Below are 21,431 nucleotides of genomic sequence, written 5' to 3' on the forward strand. Positions count from 1 at the left end.
CATGAGGCTGGGCCCAGCAGACAGCCCACGCAGAGCCCTCCACAGCCGCACACGGGACAGATTCACCAGCACAGCTCACACTGCGGCCGGAGCTGCTGGGCCACCCTTCCCCTCACCCCAGCTCTGAAGGAGAGCAAGCCCCAGGGCAGAGATGTGGTGATGCAGCCACAGCCAGCCCTCTGCAATGGGGTTTTGCCCCCCCGCCCCTCCGTGCAGCAGGATTAACATCAGATCCTCAGACACCACCAGGGATCCTGCGGGCAGTTACCGTAGGAGCTGGCATTGAGCTGCAAGCAGAGTGGGGAGTCGCAGCAGTCCAGGGTGCACTGCTGCATGCTCACACTGCTGTTGGTCCTGCACATCTCCGTGCCGCACGCACTGCTGCACCTGGCTGTGTAGTTTGTGCTGGAGAAACGATAAAGCTGCAATAGCAGAGGCAAAGGAAAAAACGCTAGGAGTATGAAGAGATGCCATTGTGAAGAAGCAAAAGTAACCAATAGACTGCAACAGAGAGAAGGGAAACAGGAGATTGACACAGGCTTAATAGAGCACTGTGGATTCCTGATATAAGGAAAGGGAAAACAGACTTTCCATATTACAGCCCCCCTGTGCCTCTGCCTCAGCAAGCTCCATACCTCGCAGTAAGTCTCGTTATGGCAGGTTACCGTTTCGTTGGCATGGGCTTCATCCTGGTAACACCTCTCCCCAGAGCACTGAAAGCTCTGGCAGGTGAGCTGGAGGGAGAACACACCAGGGTGTCACAGTGCAGCGAAGCCTCCTCACACAGCACCGCTGTCCCCAGCCACAGCCCTGCTGACTGAAGGGGCTGCCTCTGCTCACCCACCCGCCATGCCCGAGGTGCTCCCCTCCCACCCCAGGAGACAGTTTCATTGGACTCCTGGCTCCCACGAGAGACCAGTCGGGCCACATGAGACCAGCCCAGCCAACACCCCTCTTTCCTTTCCTTTCCTTACTGGTGTTCCTTCCATAGCGTTCACCGAGGCGTGGCTGGGGGCCACCGAGGCGTGGCTGGGGGCCACCGAGGCGTTGGCAACTGCGTTGAGCTCTGGAAGACAGAGTTCCCTCTTGGTGATGGAAACACCAACCTCGTGCTCAGCAAGCCCTGCGTCCCCTCCTGAGCCTCCGCACGGTCCAAAGGCATCCGCGGGAAGCATCAGTCACATTGCGGTGGGGCTGTGGACGGCAGTAAGTGACAGGACGTCCCAAACAACGTCCATTTGCCAGAGACCAGGCAGCCCAACAAGCAGGTCAGAGGCCACAGACTACCACAGCAGCACTACAGACAGATGTTACAACACCTTCTCCCTCCCCCTTCCAGCCACACTGCCTGTGAAGAACAGGCTTTTCTGGGGTAAAAAAACTTGAAAAAGGTTTCTCAGTGCATCTCCATCCTACAGAACGCAGCATGGAGGGAACAAGGACAAAGTCCCCATTGCACCACACTGTCTTTGCCCTGCTCCCCACAGGAGCCCCACATTTCCCTTGGGGTGCAGAGCTCACCTGCTGTGGCAAGAGGGTCCTGGATGCGGAGGTGCAGAGCCAAGGTGCAAAGCAGCAGACCTGGAATGGAGGGGAGATGACTGAGACCACCATGTCTGCTGCCTGCTTTACCCACAGCCCAGAGATCCCCCACCAGCAGCATGGGTAGCTCACCCTCAAAACACTAAATCCAGCCCCCGCCAGCCCCCCTGGAGCAGGGTGGTGGCCAGTTCCCCTTGGGGAGGTCCCACAGACACACCTGAGGTCAGGGAGCCTTGCTGGCCACAGGGGACCTGCCCAGCTGCAGAAAGACCCCCCACACCTGCCCAGAGCCCTGGGTGACCAGTGGCCACCCCTCACCCCAGGGAGCCTCCGGCACAGCCTCTGACAGCTGGGGCAGGGACAGATGTTCTGGGCACACCAGGTCAGATGCTGCTCTCCATGCTGCAGCGGAGCCCCCGTTACCTTGCACAAGGGGGGCGAGCCACCGGCAACCTGCCATCATCATCTACCAGCAGCTTCACCCGGGACCTGTCAGGAAGAGCTGGGTCGGAGCTGGGCAGCGGGAGGGGACGGTCCAGCAGTTGCTGCCACGGTCACAGCAGCACACGCTCCCCGACTCTGCCCGGCACACGGCTCGGGATGAGGTGGCAGAAACATCATCAGGATGAGTTACATAACAGGAAGAGTCTCTTTTCTTTGAAGAAACCTTTCTCCCAGGAAATTCTACAGCTTTTATTCTGGACACCAGAGAAATCCAAGTTGTTCAGCACTCTGTTTTTGGTCCCTGTAGCGCGGCAGGACATGCTTTTCAGGCAGGAATAAGTGCCTGGCAATAACAACACCCACCAACAGCACCTCTGAAAACAGCCATCCAGGTCATCTCAACAGGCTCTCCACCAAGAAATCGTCTAACGCATAAGTAACCGAATAATTCAGCGCCCTTATCACTGTGCTTGCCTGGACTTCAGGGAGCAACAGCCAGGCCCTTTCAGCCACAGCTGCAGCAGGAGGCAGTTGAACAAGTGCAGAGGGGGCCTGGGAGCTGCCTACCCCAGACCAAAACCCCCCAAGCCACCAGTGCGGCACTGGCCGACACAGCCACGCACCCCGGCAGCCCGCACCCGAGGGGCACCTGCCCCTCCGCAGGGGCTCAGCCCGGCACAACCTCCATCTGCAGCTCTCGGCCAGCAGCAGTGCGCCCAGCACAGGGCACGGCCGCATCGCCGAGCAGAGGCGCAGGCGCTCCCCAGGGCGTGCACGTGCCTGGGCTGCAGAGGAGGCCCGAGCTCCCCTAGGACACCGGCTGCAAGCACCTTTGGGGAGAGAAGGCAGCTGCTGGGGACTTGCCTGGCGCCTGCCTGTGCTGCTGCTGAGCGCTGTGGTCAGCTGCCGGAGGGTGCAGGGCAGCCACCCCAGCACAGGTCTGCACTCTGCCTCCCGTACGAGTCCCAGGGCTGCAGCGCAGTGCTGTGCATGGCTGCATGCTCGCGGGAGCGGGGCTCAGCCCTGGGATGTCCACAGTCGCTCCTTCCCAAGAGACTTTCCAAACCACCGAGGCTGCGCCGCTGACGGCACAGCTGCTGCGAGCCGGGGCCCCCGGGGAGCCGCACACTCCCGTTGGTGTGGTAACCCTCCAACGGCAACACAGAGCTGCAGGCAGCTGCCAGGAGCACGAAGGCAGGGTAATGACAGATAACGCCTGGCACCGTGCAGCAGTCTGCTGATTGCTGTTGCAAATGAAGATGTGACCCACCAGCAGCAGCACTCGTCACGGGAGGACCTGAGGTCACCAGCCCTCAGTGCTCAGGGCAGCAAGAGAGACCCTCCATAGCAGTTCTTGCTGTGGATGGACAAATTCTGGTGTGAGAAACACCCATTTCCAGACATGCCTGTGCCACAGGCCCTCAGGGCCTGGCCAAGAGCAAAACACAGGCCTATTGGTTCTGGCACACAACTCACGAGGAACATAAACAGGAACATTTACAGCTAAAGCAGCTTTCCCTAGTGAGGGGTGGAAATGCTCTGGGTCATAAAGAGCCGTTGCACTGCCAATGCTCAAATACCTCTGGTTAACTCACCATAACGAGTCACATCCTTTCCGCGTGTCCATCCCTGCGTGTCTCCCCTCCCTGCCAGCCCACACCGTCGCCCCCAGCTCAGGACGGCGGCACACACGTCCCTGTCACGCAGGATTTCCCACCTGCCTGGCCCAGGCAGCACGGCCCTCGGGCTGCGAGCGGCTTGCTGCCGGACCAAGCGAGGAGTCCGGGCACCTCTGGGAAAGGAACACAGGCTGGCCAGGGAGGGCAGGAGGCAGGTCTGCTGCACACGAGAGCTGCCAGGCAAAGCTGCTGCTGCAGCTTGCTCCTGAGGGTGGGCACAGGGGCCACCGCTGCTTCACAGCACGGGGACGGGGTTTTGCCAACAGCGGCTGGGCTTCATGACAGAGCGGGATCATTGGACAGTTTTTCTGCTGTGAAGCTCCTGATCACGTCCTTGCATGTGCCTCCACACTGCTGTCAAGTCCTGACTATGAAGAGGTGTCTCCACAGCTTCTCACCACCCAGTCCCTTGCCCTGCCACTCGCCCCCACGGTTTGGGAAATTCTATGTGCTTTGGTGCTTCCCATCACACCCAGCTCTCCGTTGGAGGACTCTTTCTGTTTTTGTTCAAAACCTTCACCTGTTTAGCTAAGGAAGCAGTGGAGACGTGACTCCAAACAGGCTCCATGGCTAAGTTCTCCAAGAACTATAACATTCCCCTCCTGTCTTATGGTTTACACCCAGTCAGCATTCCCCAGGGACCTGGAACGGCTGAAGCTTGCATAGAGACCACTGAGGCTGTTCAGAGTGAAAGGAGACAATGCAAGCCGGCATCTTCCCCACCTTCCAGCCCAGGTCAGCCACCCCCCAGGGCAGGTTTGGACAACCTTCCTGAGCAGGGCACCATCCAGCACAGCCCAACCCAGCTCCAGGGCAGGCTAGGAACGAACGCCCACCAGACAGGGCCTCATCCCAAGAACAACATTCCCCTAGGGCAGGGAAAGGGAAGAGCCCGCAGCACGCACTCACCCTGTCCGCCCGCTCCCCGAAGCCCCGGCGCGAGCCTGCAGCCGCCGCTGGCAGCGAGTGCCTCCGAGCGCCGACGGCAGCTGCGGTACCTGCGGCACAGGCTTGCGCCCTGGTGCCGGCAACCAGCCCCACCCCTGCCAACCACCGCCGCGCAAAACACCACCCGGGGAAAGCGTTTGATACCTGCTGCTCCACGGCATCCGGGGATGCAAACGGCCCTGCACAGCGACAACAGAGAAAGGGCTCTTTTGAGGCGAGAGGTGTCACGCAAGCCAACTCCTCACCAAAACGAAACCCCGCTGGAGGGGGCACAAGGACTGCCATGCTGCTGCAGAAATTACAACAAACTGCCCACACAGCCCGACCTAAATCAAGCTCTATTATTAATTCCCTGAAAAAAATCCCAGTGGCCAAACCTCCACAGGGAGGCAGACCTGAGGCAGAAGCAGCAATGCAAGCCAAATACATTTGTTTTGCAAAGGAGCTCAAAGAAAACCATACGCCCACAGCAAGGTCTGGTATAGGACCATTCCTCATTGTCAGCGTGCAAGGTTCATATGTGCTTTACAGAAAGTCAATCCTCATCATAAAACTTTCCCTCAGAACGGGAATAAGAGAGAAGCAATTGTTTCTGACAACTCAAACTGCGTCAGAAGCATTTTAAAAATACCATAATCAAACCCCTTTCTTCCAGCATACGAAAGGAGACAAGCTTCTCAGCACTTCCTAAATTAAAATCAGTTTATTTTTCAAGGTTGTTTGTTTCTTTTAATATAAAATAACATCACGAGTCTGCTTTTCACATGGGGCTTACTAGAAAGGGATTCTATAAAGTATCCTTGAAATCTATATTCATGCACATAGAAAATCCAGGAGCTGAAGAAGACTCAGAGCTGCTGACACAGCTCCACTTGCTTTTCAGATGCGAAATCCTTCATTTGGGAAAAGCTACAGCAGCCCTTGGCGTTTCAAGTCTTCGTAGGTCTTTTTATTCACTACGTTCCCACTGGAATCCTCATATTCCTCCTAGAATGGAACGAACAGTTTAGAAACACCTGGACACAGCCTGACTCGGGTTGTACTACAGCATTTGCAGCCCCTACTGAACACGACCATCCTGCCAAGAAGCTCTCTACACAAAGGCATGCAGTATATCTACCAGCAGGCTCCACGAGAAGAGCTTATCCAGAGTAAGAGGAATTACACGCCGTACTGCAGGCTGTATGTCCCACAGTTGCCCTGTGTACCGTTGAAGAATGGTTTGAGACAGAAGTTTAAGAAAAGGCTCTAGTATAAGTGCTCACACTGCTCACAACAGTTCCTTTTTCTTCTCACAAAGCAGCGTATTAAAAGACTCTTGCACAAAGGGCTGAGTCTGTCCTCTCAGAACTACTTTCCAACACAGCACAAGAAGTGCTTTTCATACAACACCACTGCCAGGAGCTGTGCAACCAGCAGCGTAGGTTCCCGCTTCTCTCTCCAGCATACAGGGAACTCTCTCAGAAATTCTGTTGACAGACCCAGGCAGTTCACGTAAGGTTAATGGGGGTTCCCACGTACACAGGACTAGAGACATCCAAACACCTCTACATCTCACCTCTGTATCGGGCTGCCATCTCTCTGAAGCCTTCTGCTGTTTCAGCTTTGCCCACACTGTAAATACAAAGTCATACAGGATCTGATGCCATTTCGCTTGAAATACTAGACTAAAAACTAATATAATATACATGTGAGCTTCCCCTGCCCCACCCTCTTTCTTTTAAAGCACTGTCACTTCAGCAGTCCAGAAAAGTGTCTAATATCCATTACAGATTATCATTCCCCAGTATGGTTTACTGAAAGGCACAAGAACTGAAGTAAACAAGGATGGGACACGAGACAAAGGTCCAAAAACACTACTTCAGAGATAGAGCTCCAAAGGTAATAATACCTTGTTTGGAAATCAAGGCTTTACCCGTTTGGTTTCTTCTAGGCAAGAATTAATTTACCTCCAGGAACCATAAACTGTGTCTGCTCCTCAAAACATCAGCACAGATTAGTCACATTAAATTATAATCACTCTAAGTCCTAAGTACCGTAGGCTTTCACGATCTGCCCATAGGCTCTACCATTCCTGAAGGCTTTTCTGGAATCCCCATGAAGATGTTTGTGAGCATCAATTAAGAGTTACACGGGATGACGTAGCCACACTCTATCTAAAGAAATGGTGGCCCACTGCACTTGGCTGAGATTTCATACACAAAGCACTGCAGACAAAACCGCTGGCAACAAACGAACATTTCGCTGGCAATCCCAGCGAGCATCTACCGCTGCAGGTATCCAACAAAGGCAAAAAGCCACTCTCCGTTCAAGAGCTGGGAGGGGTGCTCCAAGGAAGGACCATCCCACCAGCACCATGTTTCTTACCCTCTTCCCTGAAACTGGTCTCCAGTCACAGGGTAAGAAATTTTTGGCGAGAGGTAGTAAAAGCGTTCTTATGCCACAGGTTCCCTGTCCTGCCATCACTACTTACATGAGACTGCATCCTCAATCTGCGTGACATTGGCAAAATGTGCAGTGTTGGGAATCCCCAGGCACCTCATCCCATGAGCGTGTCGCCACTCCTGGGGAGGAGAGGCAAGAGGTCAGTGTATGAGAGGGAATGCCACTTCATCCCCAAAGACTAAAAGGCACGTTAACTTTTGGACAGGGTGAAACAAATACTATGGAAATACAAATCTACCAGTCCTAAACATCTCTAAAAATACTTTTCCTGTATTTTAGACAGTAACAATACACTAGCAGTCAACAGGCACTCCGTACCACTCAGACCTGGATACTGCAATTAGTGTTCAAACAAGAAGGGACCGTACAGAAATTAGCACAGGAGGTCTTCGCAAGGCCTACATAATTTCTAATTCCAAGCACACGGCCCTGCAGCATAAGCCCAGACCCACATTTTAGAATTGGAAGAAGCGCCACTTGGGCACTCCAGTGATTTACTAGTTACTTATTATAAAGATTATCTGAACATAGTACCAATGTTTTTGTAGCAAAACATTACTTACTGCAAAATGACGCTGAAAAGCTTTGGGCCCTCGGTAGGTGTAGTTACCACAGATCTCACAATTGTAGTTGATGTTTAAACCATGTAATTTATATAACCAGTATGGGATTGGCTGACAAACAAAAAGAAACAAAGATTAGGCCAAATGGCAAGGCAGGTTCAAACAGAAGAGTAGTCTGGAGTCAGTGACATCCCCCACTTTTCCAGCCCTGGCAATCTCAGTTACCTTGCCATCCCAACCAAGAGGCAGATTTTTAGGATTATAAATGATTTCATTTTCTTCATCTTCACTCTCGCTCTCGCTGATCTGCTCTTCCTCCTCCTCCTCTCTCTCTTCCCCTGTCCGTGCTTGCTTACGCTGCACGTTCTCGTGAGTGAGGTGTCTCTGTTCCTGGAGCGTGAGAACAGAGACAGGATGGTTCACACAACAAGGCAGCAACAGAATAAGGGCAAACTCTTGCAGTGTGAAACGCTTCCTCAAGGTACAGAGGGAAGGGAATGGAAGACCAGTACAAAACAAAACTCTTGGTTTATGTAACCCAACAACTGAAGTTTTTAGATAACAATTCCTGCTTCCAAAGAATGAACAACGTGTACTACCATTAGCACTTCCAAGACGACAAGGTAACGGCAACAGCCACTCTGCTACACGCGATCGCTGCAAAATCAAGCAAGCTTGGACTTAAGGCAAGCATCAAGGTAGAACAAGTAAAGGTCTGCAACACCCTGAGACTTAGGCACAAAGTAGAAATTATCTACATTGATTTGGTGCCTAGGAAAAAGACAGCCTTCCTCAAGGGAACGTGTAGCCTCTGTAACCTGGGTCTGTCCACAAAAGCTTGCCAAATAATTAGCTGATGGAAATATAACTGTAATCCATCATATTCTACTGCCTGAGAGAAAAAGCTATCTGCTAACAAGCCCTTTAAAACATTACGACTCTAGACATGAAAATAACTCTTCTGGGCGCACTGTCTATGAAAGCACAGGGTGAAGACGTGGATGACCTTCCAGTCACTATCTGACAGCTCTGAAATAGAAAGCTCAAAGACAAAATCCTTACCCCAAGAACTTCCACATACTCATAAATCTGAGCTTCCAGGAATGCAAGATCTTTATTTCTTTCAGTGTCTCTGGAAATAGATAAAGAAACTTAATGAAGCCCATTCCAGAACTGCAAACATTACGCGTACACTGAACTCCTAAAGACACATTTGACTAGTTTCTGTTTTCTTGCTGTATACAAGTACCAAACAGCTCATGTAAACTAACCTGCACACAAACCATCCAGCTCTGCTATCTTCCATTTGGTTCAGGACTATTTGGTCCTACATAAAAAGCTTCTAATACTCCAAGAATCTCTCTGTCACGACTATACAATAGTGATGCCTATAGAATACTTCTCATCCAGGTGAAGAGAACACCACCAACCTGAGAATGACCTTTAGGAACTCACCTTTTGCTTCCTTTTGTCTTTGGATTCTTAGCAAACAAGGAAGGATCAAGTGCTTCTAGGGATTTGCCTTTAGTACTAAAAAGCCTCTGAGCACGCTCTTCCAGAGTCCTATGGAGAAGCAGTGAGGAGACGAGTCTAAACCAGAGTTTTGAATAACTATTTGAATTAGTGCAACAAAACTCTAAATTTAGCTTTTAAGAGATCAAGAGGTTTCCTATTATTTTTGTCTTCCTTCCTTAAGCCAAAGACTTCAGCACAGGACACTTTTCAAACCAGTAGGTTGCAGTATCCCCTAATTGATTCTCTATGTTTTGTCTTTCAAACATCACTAAAGTAATTCTTGTGCAACAGAGATGACAAAACAAGCATCCCATGAAGGAATGCAAGACAGGAAGACCTCAAAAACTGAAAAGAACAATAAAAAGACTGCACCTTACCCGCCACATTTTAGTCCTAGGGCCAGTAAAGCTGATTTTAATCTGTCCAGTCCCAGAGAGGCCAATTCCTGTTCAATTAAAGTAAATCACAAGAAGAGAGAAGCTATTAAAAAAATACAATACGGATGTACGTCCGTTTTAACTTATAACAAAAAAACCTAAACAACAAACAGCACTCAAGAAAGGACTGTCAAGAGTATACCACTCCTCACAGATAAATGAAGAATGTGACAAATCTAACCAGATCTTTCAAGCTACATCCCCCTAATGGGAGAAATTAGGTCATCAGCATCATCAAAGTTTTATTCAGAGAACAAAGAGCCAGCGGCAAAAGCACAGCAAGTAAAATTATTAAAAGAATCAAAATCACAGAATCACAGAACAGTAGGGGTTGGAAGGGGCCTCTGGAGCTCATCCCGTCCCACCCCTGCGTGAGCAGGCACCCCCAGAGCAGGGGCACAGGACTGCGTCCAGGCGGGGTGTGAATGTCTCCAGGGAAGGGACCCCACAGCCTCTCTGGGCAGCCTGTGCCCCTGCTCTGGCACCCGCACAGGGAAGGGGTTTGTCCTCGTGTTCAGGTGGAGCTTCCTGTGTTCCAGCTTGTGCCCGTGGCCCCTTGGCCTGGCGTTGGGCACCACTGAAAAGAGCCCGGCCCCATCCTCCTGACACCCGCCCTTCAGATATTGATAAGCACTGATGAGATCCCCCCTCAGCCTTCTCTTCTCCAGGCTGAACAGACCCAGGTCCCTCAGCCTTTCCTCACAAGGGAGATGCTCCAGCCCCTGACCATCTCGGCAGCTCTCCGCTGGACTCTCTCCAGCAGCTCCCTGCCCTTCCTGAGCTGGGGGGCCCAGAACCGGACGCAGCACCCCAGATGTGGCCTCACTGGGGCAGAGCAGAGGGGGAGGAGAACCTCCCTCGCCCTGCTGGCCACACTCCTTTTCATGCACCCCAGGACATCGTTGGTCTTTCTGGCCCCAAGGGCCCGGTGCTGGCTCAGGGTCACCTCGCTGCCCCCCAGCACCCCCAGGGCCTTCCCAGCAGAGCCGCTCTCCAGCAGGTCCCCCCCAGCCTGTGCTGGTGCGGGGGGTTGTTCCTCCCCAGGGGCAGGACCCTGCACTGGCTCCTGTTGAATTCCCTGAGGCTCCCCTGGGCCCAGCTCTCCAGCCTGTCCAGCCCTCGCTGGGTGCCAGCACAGCCCTCCGGCGTATCAGCCGCTCCTCCCAGCTCGGGATCGTCAGCGAACTTGCTGAGGGGACGCTCTGTCCCTTCGCCCAGGGCATTGATGAATGTGTTGGACAGGACTGGACCCAGCACAGATCCCTGGGGAACGCTGCTATTTACGGGCCTCCAGCCAGACCCTGCCCCGTTGATCACAACCCTCTGAGCTCTGCTGTTCAGCCAGTTCTGAATCCACCTCACTGCCCTCTCATCCAACCCACACTTCCTTAGTTTGTCCATGAGGATGTTATGGGAGACAGTGTGAAAAGACAAAGCTTCCACCTCCTCAGAATTTAGCACTAAGTGCAGAGCACTGAAAACATACCTCCCAAGAGGAAAATGCCGAGAGATCCAGGTGGGCTCCAGCATGAGTGAGTGCACTGCTGGTCTCTTTCTGCCAAGAAAAACCACATGCAAGATCTCTGTGTCATCCTACAACACTTCATGTAATATAATATTCCAACCTCAAGAAACACAGTTCATTTCACAGAGAAAAATTCTTTTACTTAACTGAGCAGTGAAACAATAGAAAAGACACAATATAGGCAAACCTTAAAAAAAGGTTTGTTTCAAACCTGTTACATTGGTTTTCAAGGTCAAGTTAGTATTAAATTGCATCTTTGTGATACACAGCTACACACCTTGCTATGAGACTTAACCTTGGAGATTACTTTACACAAATGATTCACAGAAAACCTATCACAAATACAGAAGCATTCACACGGGCTTCACAACTGCTCACCGGCCAGCCAGGGAACGTTCCATTTTCCCACTTCTTCTCAAACTCTGTCTGAATTTTCCCAAAAAGTTCATTCTGGTCCAGTAACGGTTTCACTCGATCCGTGTAATCCTGCAGGTACTCAAGAAGCATTTCAAGGTACCTGGCAGAGTAATCATGAGCACAGGTAATTCCATATCAGCCTGTAACCTATTTCTCTAACCACGTCTTTGGAAAGCAAATACCCTCTAGAGCTCCAAAGGGAAGTAATCACGATTATGAGTTTTCAGCACACGATTTCTAGATGCAGCAGTTACAAGGATAAAGAAAGGTCCTTCCACAGAGTAGACTGTGGCTTTCCACATTTTTGCTGCGCTGCATGTTATCTCAGGGATCAGACATGTGACTGAGTTACTACAGCTCAGTGACCCAGTTTACATGAGTTAAGTCTGTCTGTGAATTATATTCTCAGCAGCTGCAAGCAAATTCCTTCTCATCAACTGTCATAAAAGGAGCAGGTAGATAGAAAGGCTCACCTCTTATATTCAGCATTTTTTCTCTCCTTGGGAATATCGAAGAGTTGGTCAAATGTGGATAAGTAAGTGATATAATCCAATTTCTAAGAACAAAGAAGTCTGAGTCAGACTTTATACACATGCAGCCAAATTAACACCCAGTTTCCAGTTACCAGACCAGAAGAAAAGCACAAGCTCATGCCATTATTCTGGCCTGCAGAGGCCAGGGGTTCTCTGGGCTCTAACACATTGCCTTAGACACCCATCCATACTTGGTAGCAGAAAACAGAGGCTTTTTACAAGGCCATCATTACATTAATGATAGAGAGATATCAGCTGAAGAGAACAAGAGAGGAGAGTCATGAAGCAGCATTCAGAATTCAGATGCCATCAAGCTGTATGTGCAAAGTGACTTTGAAATAGCTATTTGGAAATAAACTTATTTATGTAAGAATAAAACCCAGCCAAGCCAACAAATAACCATGAACCAACCAGAGAAAAACCCCTTGGCCTGAAGCACTGAGGTTCCCAGACACATGCAGCCACTTACCTCTGATGATTTTAGGTTAATGTACTTGAGATAACAATCATGCAGGTCTAAGTATCGCCCATACCCTTCCTCATCTGTGAACTCCACCAGATCTGTAGGAAAGACCATGAAGAGCTTTATTATGAGCTTAATCTTCCCTACTTACTATACATATGTTTTAGAACTTAAAGGGTTAACTGTGGAATAATTTATGCTTAAGGAAGGTGTTTACAATGCAGGTGGGATACTGGTTGATCAGACACCTGACTCTGCTCAGTGCAAGCACACCAGAACGCTCCTCAAGAGGAGCGCCACTACTGTGAAATATTCCAGAATTTAAATGACAAAAGAATAATTTTCAGAAGTCCTTTAGAAAAATGGAAGTGGAACCCTGAAGCATGCAAAACAGATCAAAGAACTCATTAAACAACGCCTCTCAAGCAAGCAGCATATTTTCACTTAAACTGGCCTCAGAGAAAAACTACAAACTTACTCTGAGCTTCTTCACTTGGGTTGTCTCTGGCCTTCAACAGTTCCTCAAACTCCACTGACATCGGAACGCAGATCTTCAAGAACATACAGAAGTTACAGAAAAGAATATTACTTCAGCTAATGTCCTAGAATAATTAATACGAAATCACAATAGGTTGCAAACAATAAAACTGTTAACTGAAAAGGTATCCAAAGCATTTATTCACCATTACTTTTGCACAAAGAGTCTGACTTTAGCCAGCATCAGAAAGGGAAGACCAAACACCAGCTGAGCAGCAGAATGCTCCTGAGCTAACACACGGCAAACAGAGAGCACAGCTGGCATCTTGCACCTTCTCCTGTTCATACCGCTCTCACAGGAGCTTACATACTGCCTCTGAAGCACTACCTCACCTCCAACGTCTTCTCTTCTCAAGTGACATTTCACTGTGCTTAATACTCATATATTAGGGCAATTAAACTGGGGAAAAAAAAGTCTGTTTATTGTAGGGGTGAGGTCCAACAGACCACACATCAGCTGTTCTTATGAAGTATATATAACTACTCACCTCATTCGGGTGCTTCCGGTGAAATTCCTTAATTTGTTTCAGCCTGTTGTAGAACTCTGCAAATTCATTTGGCCCTGAAATGGCACTGAGTTCTTCTTTCCGTAAGCTATAAAAGCGTGAAAAAGGACAGATTACAAGTTGAAAGGAAAACATGTTGACACTGATACAGTCTTTTTCCAAGTCTAGTGCTGCATTTTGGTCACACGAAGCTCCAGTAAGACTATCCACAAACCTCCAAAAGTGACATCAGCTCTCACAGCCTGCCAAGCTTACAGTTTGAGGCTCTGGGTCAAGCCTTCCATTGCACATGCATAGCCTCCACTTACAAACCTTCAAAGCAACTCCTGGCCTCCCCTCAGGACTTAAACCAAGAAAATAACAGAACACCGATATCCAACGTGTGCATATCCAAGGTGCAACGTGGGTCCTGCTCTAGCAGGTTTAGCCTCCAAAACTTGATTCCTGCTCTCGCACATCAGTGTTACTCCTCACATACTTAAAATTGACTTAAAAGACCCCCCCCAGCCCATCTGCAAAACACGCTCAGCAGACGTTCGACACACTCATGCGCCAGACGAGGCACCTGCACGAGCACCTACCCGTCCTTGTCGTCATACAAGTCTCTCAAGTTGCCGCTCACTTCCATGTATCTCTAAAAAACAGAAGAAAGCCCCAAACGCCACAGAGGACGTCACCATCGGCAAGACCCGCTCAGCCCCGGGCGCTCTGGCCGCGCTAAGCAGAGGCCCGGCCCGCGCTGCTCCCGTGGCCGCCGCCGGAGCCCAGCCAGGCCTGCCGAGGCCGCCGCCCGCCCCGCTCCCGGCGCACTCACGTCCTGCATGGCCCGAGTCCGGTGGTCCGAGTTGATCTGGTCGCGGAGCTGCGGGGAGAGGAGCAGGGTTAGTGCGGGCCCAGGCCCGGCGGCGGCCGCTCCCCCCGCCCCCCCGCGGCCCCGGGCGCACCGTGGACTTCTTGGTGAGCATCTCCTTCACCATCACGTCCATGAGCCGCTCCCGCTCCTCATGGTAGCGCCGCTGCTGCTCCAGGATGGTCTCCATCCCCCCGCGCCCGCCCGCAGACCGCGACCACCCGCTTCCGGTCCCGCCTGCGCCGCGCCGGAAGGCTCCGGCCCGGCGTGTGTGTCCCGCGGGAAGGTTCCGGCGCCGCCCGCGCCCGGCGCGCAGGTTCCGGCCCGGCGCGCAGGTTCCGGCCCGGCGGCGGCGCTCGGTGGCCGCGGTGCTGTGCGGGCGGGGGGCAGCCCCGTGGCCGGGGTGTGGGCGGCCAGGCCCGGCGTGCCCGGAGCCAGGGCAGAGCTCCCGGTCCCGTCCCCCGTCGGGCCGGTCCCTCCGGGCAGCCTTGCACAGACACAGAGGCACCAAGCTGGAAGAGACCTCTGGCATCACCTGTGCTTAAGACTGTGGGTGAGGTAAATGTGGAAGAAAAATCCTGGAAGCAGAATTATTGTGCCATCCCACCCCACCCCCCCAGCCCAGTTCTGCCATTACAAAACCAACATCTTTTAATGCCGGTTTTTTTTTTTTCCTTCAGAATTTTCCTTTGACCGACTAGCTCATGGATGATACTTCTGTATCAGTAAATCAGATAGATTTAGGACTTTTGTCCTAAAAATGTAACAGTAGTAAGTGTTTGAAAAGAGCATCGAGAACAAAAATATACTATTGACACATTTTTACAAAAGAGAAGTAGTCTAAAGGAATACTTAGAATGCAAGGAAATAAATTAACAATAATGGGCGAAAAAAGGTTAGTATTTGGTATATGTAAGACAAATGGCAGCAAGATGTAGGCTTTCTTAATGAAAGACAGGCTTTGTCCAGCTCATTAGTTCAATACATAATTCAAAAATCTAGTTTGCAGCTGGAGTAATGTTACCTTTGGGCGACCCCTAGAAGTCCATTCTTTTAAGCCAATGTTGATAAAAGCAGCTTCACTTGCAAGAACAGTTCTATTACACCAAAAGTATTAGATAACTTATTCCTAGTTATTGTAAGCAAATCATCAAGTCCAACCACTGACCCAACACCCCCAGGCCTCCTAAACCATGTCCCCAAGCACCATGTCTATATGGTTTTTGAACCCCGCCCAGGGATGGTGACTCCCCCACCTCTCTGGGCAGCCTGTGCCAGGGTCTGACCACTCCCATAGTGAAGACGTTTCCCCTAATACCCAATCTAAACCTACCCTGATGCAGCTTAAGGCCGTTTCCTCTTGTTCTATCACTGGTGACTTGGGAGAAGAGGACAACAAGCCCCAGGCGTCATGGCGGGGCACAGGGTCCCTGCCGGCACGGCGGCTGCTGAGCAAACCCTCCAGAGCAGGAGGCTTTGGGGACGTCCCCCTGCGTGTGGAAAACTGGCCCGGTGCCATGGGAGCTGCCCAGGCAGGGCCGCGGCGCGGGGCGCCGAGCGGGCGCCGGTGGTCCTCGCATGGCCATGCTGTCACCCGACGGCGGTGCTGACATGTGGCGACTCTGCACTGACGCCACAGGGCTGGAGAGAAGCCCGCAGGGACCTGACAGCAGCCCCGGTGCTTCCTCTGCTGTTGGGGGGCCGGAGAGAAGGGCTTTCTGCCACCAGCGTTCGTGCCCTCACACAAGTAACCTGCACTGCAGTTTCAGGGGCAGCGATAAGGCACAGGAAGGCTGCTAACATGACAGTGCACACAAAGGAGCATCCTGCCTTTTTCTGTCCCATCTGCCCGCTCAAGAAAACAGCAGCAGGGTCTGAGGCCAGCAGAAGAGCTGTTTCAGTGCCAAGAGCAGCTGCTGGAGGAAACCACAGGCCTGAAGACCATGGTGGTACCCACCCGGCACACTGCGGCCACAGCAGCAGGGTCAGAGGAGGGGGGGAGCAGGGCTCAGGCCACCGCCTGTGTCAGAGAAGGCCTGAGGAGCTGGACTCCCCTTGGAGCAGGTCCCTGGCATTTCTGTGGTCTCACCTCCCCAGTGCCGCAGCTGCAAGCAGCTCTTTCGTCATTCTGTTGCCCGGGAGAGATAGATCATTGCGCAAGTGCCAGAAAAGCAACAACAAAACCAAAGGTGCCGACAGCATGACCTGGACAGAATCTGGGCACTGGAGCCCGCAGAGGGCCATGCAAAGCTCCTCGGCATCCCTTTTCCACCATTTCCACCAGTGCTATTATTAAGAGGCTCGATGTCCTGCTCTGGCACGGGCCTGGCGGCACACCTGGTGCCCCTCGCTGCTGGGGCCACAGGGATGCTCTGGCCAGGACCCCGGGCCCCATCGAGTGGGGATGTGTGGGCTGTGCCTCCACTCCACAACGGACGCCTCTGCTGCAGAGCCGCAGAGGATGAGAGCAAACGGCCTCAAGCTGCGTCAGGGGAGGTTTAGGCTGGATATTAGGAAGAATGTCTTTACTACAAGAGTGGTCAGGCATTGACAGGCTGCCCGGAGAGGCAGTGGAGTCACCATCCCTGGGGAGGTTCAAAAAACATGTAGATGTGGCACTTCAGCACATGGTTGAGGCAGCCTGGGGGTGTTGGGCTGGCGGTTGGACTTGGTGATCCTCGAGGTCTTTTCCAACCTTAATGATTGTGTGATTCTACAGCATGGCCCCCCAGGACGGTGGCTGGGGAGAGGGTGTCTCGTCGAGAGCCTGCGTGTGTCAGCCTGGGGGTAGGGGACTGGTGGCAGCAGTGGCCCCCCTCACCTCCTGGGTGCCCCCTGCGCTCCAGCCCAGGGCCAGGCCCTGGAGCTGCCCTCTCTGCAGAAGGGGATGCACGTCTGATGGTTGAGAGAGAAAAAGGGCTAGAGGGGGACCCCCAGTCACGGCCAGGCAGCCCCCCCATGGCCAGGAGCAGGGCTGGATCCGTGCACACGGGGCTGGCTGCACGCGCAAGGCCCTCTGCAAACGGCTTTCAGCAGAGGAAAAGGTTGCCACTGTCACAACTGCTTACGCTTGCTAGTCTAGTAAATCACAGTGGAGAGTGTTGTGTTGTATGAGGCCATTAGCTTAAATTATACTCAAATCGTTAGCAGTCACTGAGAAAATGCTGTTTTATGCAGAGCAGCTGGGCTCTGTGCTGCCCAGAGCACCGGGGTGGGTGTGTGGCAGTCGCTGCCAGGAAAGGAGGGAAAGTCTTGTGCCCAGGAGAGCTGCGACGCTGCACAGCCCTGCCTGCCTGCCAGGAGCCCTGCCCGTCCCTCCGTGGCAGCGGCTGCACCCCAGCACTGCTGCAGCCCTGCCCAGCCCTGCTGGGCACAGCACCTGGGGGGTTTCTGCAGGCAGGAGTCCTCTTGGTGGCTGCCTTCCAAGTCCCTCCAGGTCTGCCCACAGCTCTCCCCATTGCCGACCATATTTGGTGGCATATCTGGCATCTCCCAGAAACTCTGCACAGCATTTGGCCCGGTAGCGCATGTTCCTGAAGTCCTCCTAACCATGGATAACTGCTCCAAAAAGCGTTCGTACCCTCCATGCAAGCACAGGGCATGCAGACAACACCCCTTCCTGCAGACACGCAGCAACTCCACCCTGCGCAGCGTCCTTCAGCCATCCACCCACACGATGCCCTGCGCATATACGTGCTCTTCCTCCCTGCTGCGGCATTGCTGCAGAACATACGCAACAAGGACAGAGAAAACAGGAAGAAGTACTTCGAAAATGTCATGGCTTTAATTACCCTTATCAAAATTATTGTGAGCTTGCTTAAGTAAACACTCACCCTGCACGTTCCAGGACCCATCTGGAAGCAGAAGGTAGCCTTCATGAAGCACCAGGCCCCAGCAGGCCTGTCTTTTGGGGAGTACTGCTCCTCAGGGCTTGCCTGGCGATGGGGCAGGCAGCACGGGTGTCCAGCCCATGCAGCACTGGGTGCTGAGAGCCAAGGCAGAGTGTGCAGTGACCCTGAACTGCCTGCAAGCCTGCCTCCACCTTGTCTTCCTGAGAAAAACCTTGAGCCCCAGGATACAGGACAGACAGGGTGTCGCGGGCATAGTCACTTAGCCCAGGCACGGTTGTTATCCACAGCACACAGCTTGTGAAATCACCTCCTGCAGTCCAGCTTGAGGTGAGGGCTGAACTCAGGGCAGGGAGGGAATGCCCAGGCTTGGCGGCACCGGGTGTCCCTGTCACCTGTGCTCATCACAGCCACCCAGGCAGAGCTCCTGGCTCCACGGCTGGCACCGTGCACCCACCCCGGTACCAGCCCCTGCGCCCCTGCAGCAGGGGGAGAAAACCCTCCCCCTCCCACGCAGGTGGGATGCCAGTGGCTGGCTGAGTTGACAGGCTCCAGCAGCATTACAGGGTCATGAATCAGAGTCTGGTCTGCAACATGCCTGAAGGAAACAAGCGTGCAGGATCTGGTATGCAGCCCTCTGTCTCTCATGGGTCAGAGCTGTTGCCCTTGGTACCTGGGAAATGCAGACTTTTGTTGCCTGACAGGCTTTCAACAACATGACTGTGCTTGAGTGACACGATCCTGGTGGAAGTCCTCCCACAGAAACCATGGCTTCCACTTTCACTTGGATTTTAATTGCCTTCTTCAGATCCACCCTAAATGCCAAGGAGAGATCAGGCCAGTGCTTTGCCCCCACTTTGCCAAATGCAAAGGTATAATTAAATTTTAACTCACAAATAAATTATTCATATTTTTCTACCATGGATGATAAATTACTTTAAGCCAAAAGCAACAACAAAAAAATTGGGCTAATTATGGCAGGCAAACATGATCCTGCCCTGGGAACAGCCAATTCACTGAGGAGAGAATGATACTGAAGGTAAGAATATTGTCTTTAATTACTCTCTTACACTACAGGCTGCCCCAAAGTACGTCATTTCTTCCCCATGAATGCCTGCCTAAAAATAAAAACAGAGATAAGATTCTGAACTTAGTGTTCTTCCATTTCCCTTTGCATGAAACTTCATCCCTGGAAAGGGAAGGAGTTGAAATCCAGCAGTGTGCCATCCAGCTACATGGCCTCTTTATTTTGAGCTGCTGGCATTGGGAGGTTCGAGGTGGGACAAGACCAGTCCCCGCATGGCCTCCCTCCTCCTCACCCGCGAATGGCAGCATACCTGGGAGGTTTGCTCTGGTGGGAGAAGGTTGCTCCCGGAGGTGCCGTTCTGTCCCGGGGCAGCAGCACAGCCCCTTGTGCCATGCGCCGTAGCAGCCGCCTTTGTGCTGTGGGACAGACCAGGGAGGGGCATCGCAGTTTTCCTGGAAGGAAAGTTGGGATGATGGGAGCAAACCTGCTTGTGCTGAGCTACTGCTCCTTCCCCTACACCCCAGCACCTTCACTAGGTGCTGCCCTGGCAAGGTGGGGACAAAGGGGCAACAAAAAACACCTGCGGGAAGATTCACAGGATGCCTGCAGGTTGGCCTGGCTATAAGGCACATCCCTACCTAACACTAGAGACAAAGGAGAGCTACTCACTTCAACACTGGCTCTCCCACCAGCGCTGGGACCTGCAGCCATTGCCCTGGAGACCTGCCTGTTACTATCGTGGGGCCAAGCCTGAGCCTCTGGCTTCGCCCAGCGCTGGCGCAGCCTCCTGACCGGTCACCTGGTGGGACCCCAGAGCAGGCAAGCCAGGCCTGTGCTCAGCTTGGGGAGCCCAGACAAGGCATTACCGGCACGGTAACCTGACACACTGTCTGAACCTGTGTGCAGCTACAGCTAAAAAAGAGGCAAACGCCAGCGGGCAGCTGGGAGCTGAAATTAGCCTTTCCTTCCTGCCCAGCCACAGGCGGGAGGAGGCAGAGCTCGCTCCCCAGCCATGCAGCTCCCGTCAGCTCCGGGACACCGGCACACGTCGCTGCTGCGCAGACCGTACCCGACGCTCCAACAGCTCAGCTCAGCTCTCCTCCAGGGTGAACTGTGGCTGGAAAGAGAACAAACCCCTGGGAAGTGAAACCGCTGCCGGCAGCGAGCCCGAGCCAGGAGCAGCCGTGTCCGTCTCCAGCGGAGGAAGCACACAGCCGGCATGCGCCCAGCATGGGCACCACTGCTGAGCTAAGCTGCTTCTGGTGCCCTGGGCCGTGACACAAGGCTGCTTCCAGGCACCAGGGAGCGTCATGACCCTGTCCCTGTCCCCATCCCTGCAGCCGCACCAGCCAGCCCATGGCAGGGCCCTGCTCTCACCCCGCATTCGCCCTGGCCCAGAGCCAGCAGCCTTTTCGGGACATCTCACTGGGGCCGGGGCAGGCAGTGGCTTGGACCCGGCTCTGCCCATTGGGATGCAAATCCAGTCACTGTCCCTCCCATGCTGGTGGTGCAGGTGAGCCCAGCTCAGGCACATTCGGTTAATGCTGGAGCCTCTTTCTACGCCCCCAGTGCTGCCCTGGACTCCCAGCGAGTTTCCCTGCTCCCACCTCACCCTGCGCAGCAGCCCCAGCCCTGCCCCGCCCCCCGCGCTATTCGCCTGTGCTTAATAATATTTTCATGACTGTTTTAGACCCGCACTCCGGGAGTCTCGGGGGATGTTTGTGGATGACATCACCCTCCCCCTCCTGTAAATCAGGCACTGGGCCGTGCATAGCCATGACCCATTCATGACAGGGATAAAATCCAGATGTTCCAGTGCTACGTGCAGCTGGGTCATTTCCTTTTTTGGCTAAAAACGTGAGGCTCTTGAGGCTGACTGAAAGAGGAGCCCGGAGGCCCTTTGTACAGAAACCTTTTGTGGTTAATCCCTGGAAACAGCGCTGCAGAAACAAGGGTTTGTGGTGCTCCTGCTGGAGGACAGGCTCAGCTGGAAACCTCCCCGGCTGGAGCTGCTCGCTCACCCCTTGAGGCTGAGCAGCAGCAAAACCAGAGCCTGGCGCAGGTCACAGGGCAGCAACAGCAACAAAAATCTTACTTTAAAAACCCTGCCAGAGCAGGAGCCTTTGAAGGAGCCAGGAACGCACATCCACAG

At 52.9% G+C, this 21,431-nt stretch overlaps 1 protein-coding gene across 1 annotated transcript; it reads right to left on the reverse strand.

Annotated features, from left to right (window-relative positions):
* Positions 1–5,297: 5,297 nt before the first annotated feature.
* On the reverse strand, positions 5,298–14,660 carry SF3A3 (splicing factor 3a subunit 3). Its single transcript, XM_075114711.1, has 17 exons — positions 14,499–14,660; positions 14,369–14,416; positions 14,136–14,188; positions 13,537–13,642; positions 12,990–13,062; positions 12,518–12,609; positions 11,989–12,071; positions 11,477–11,615; positions 11,060–11,128; positions 9,514–9,581; positions 9,077–9,184; positions 8,684–8,753; positions 7,847–8,011; positions 7,622–7,732; positions 7,087–7,177; positions 6,172–6,227; positions 5,298–5,600 (listed from the first exon to the last, which is right to left on the reverse strand). The coding sequence occupies exons 1-17, from the start codon at positions 14,592–14,594 to the stop codon at positions 5,523–5,525; spliced, it is 1,506 nt and encodes a 501-aa protein (XP_074970812.1). The 5' UTR covers positions 14,595–14,660; the 3' UTR covers positions 5,298–5,522.
* Between the last annotated feature and the right edge of the window lie 6,771 nt (positions 14,661–21,431).

Source organism: Phalacrocorax aristotelis, chromosome 20, assembly GCF_949628215.1.
Source record: "Phalacrocorax aristotelis chromosome 20, bGulAri2.1, whole genome shotgun sequence".
Classification (NCBI taxonomy): domain Eukaryota; kingdom Metazoa; phylum Chordata; class Aves; order Suliformes; family Phalacrocoracidae; genus Phalacrocorax; species Phalacrocorax aristotelis.

Bases quoted from the DNA above. Each gene is read 5' to 3' on its own strand.
- SF3A3 (XM_075114711.1), bottom strand. From the start codon at position 14,594: ATGGAGACCATCCTGGAGCAGCAGCGGCGCTACCATGAGGAGCGGGAG. The intron at 14,189-14,368 runs GTGAGTGCGCCG...TCTGTTTTTTAG, and splicing joins GGACTCGGGCCATGCAGGAC to AGATACATGGAAGTGAGCGG. The intron at 13,643-14,135 runs GTAGGTGCTCGT...ACGCTTTTATAG, and splicing joins TTGTATGACGACAAGGACGG to CTTACGGAAAGAAGAACTCA.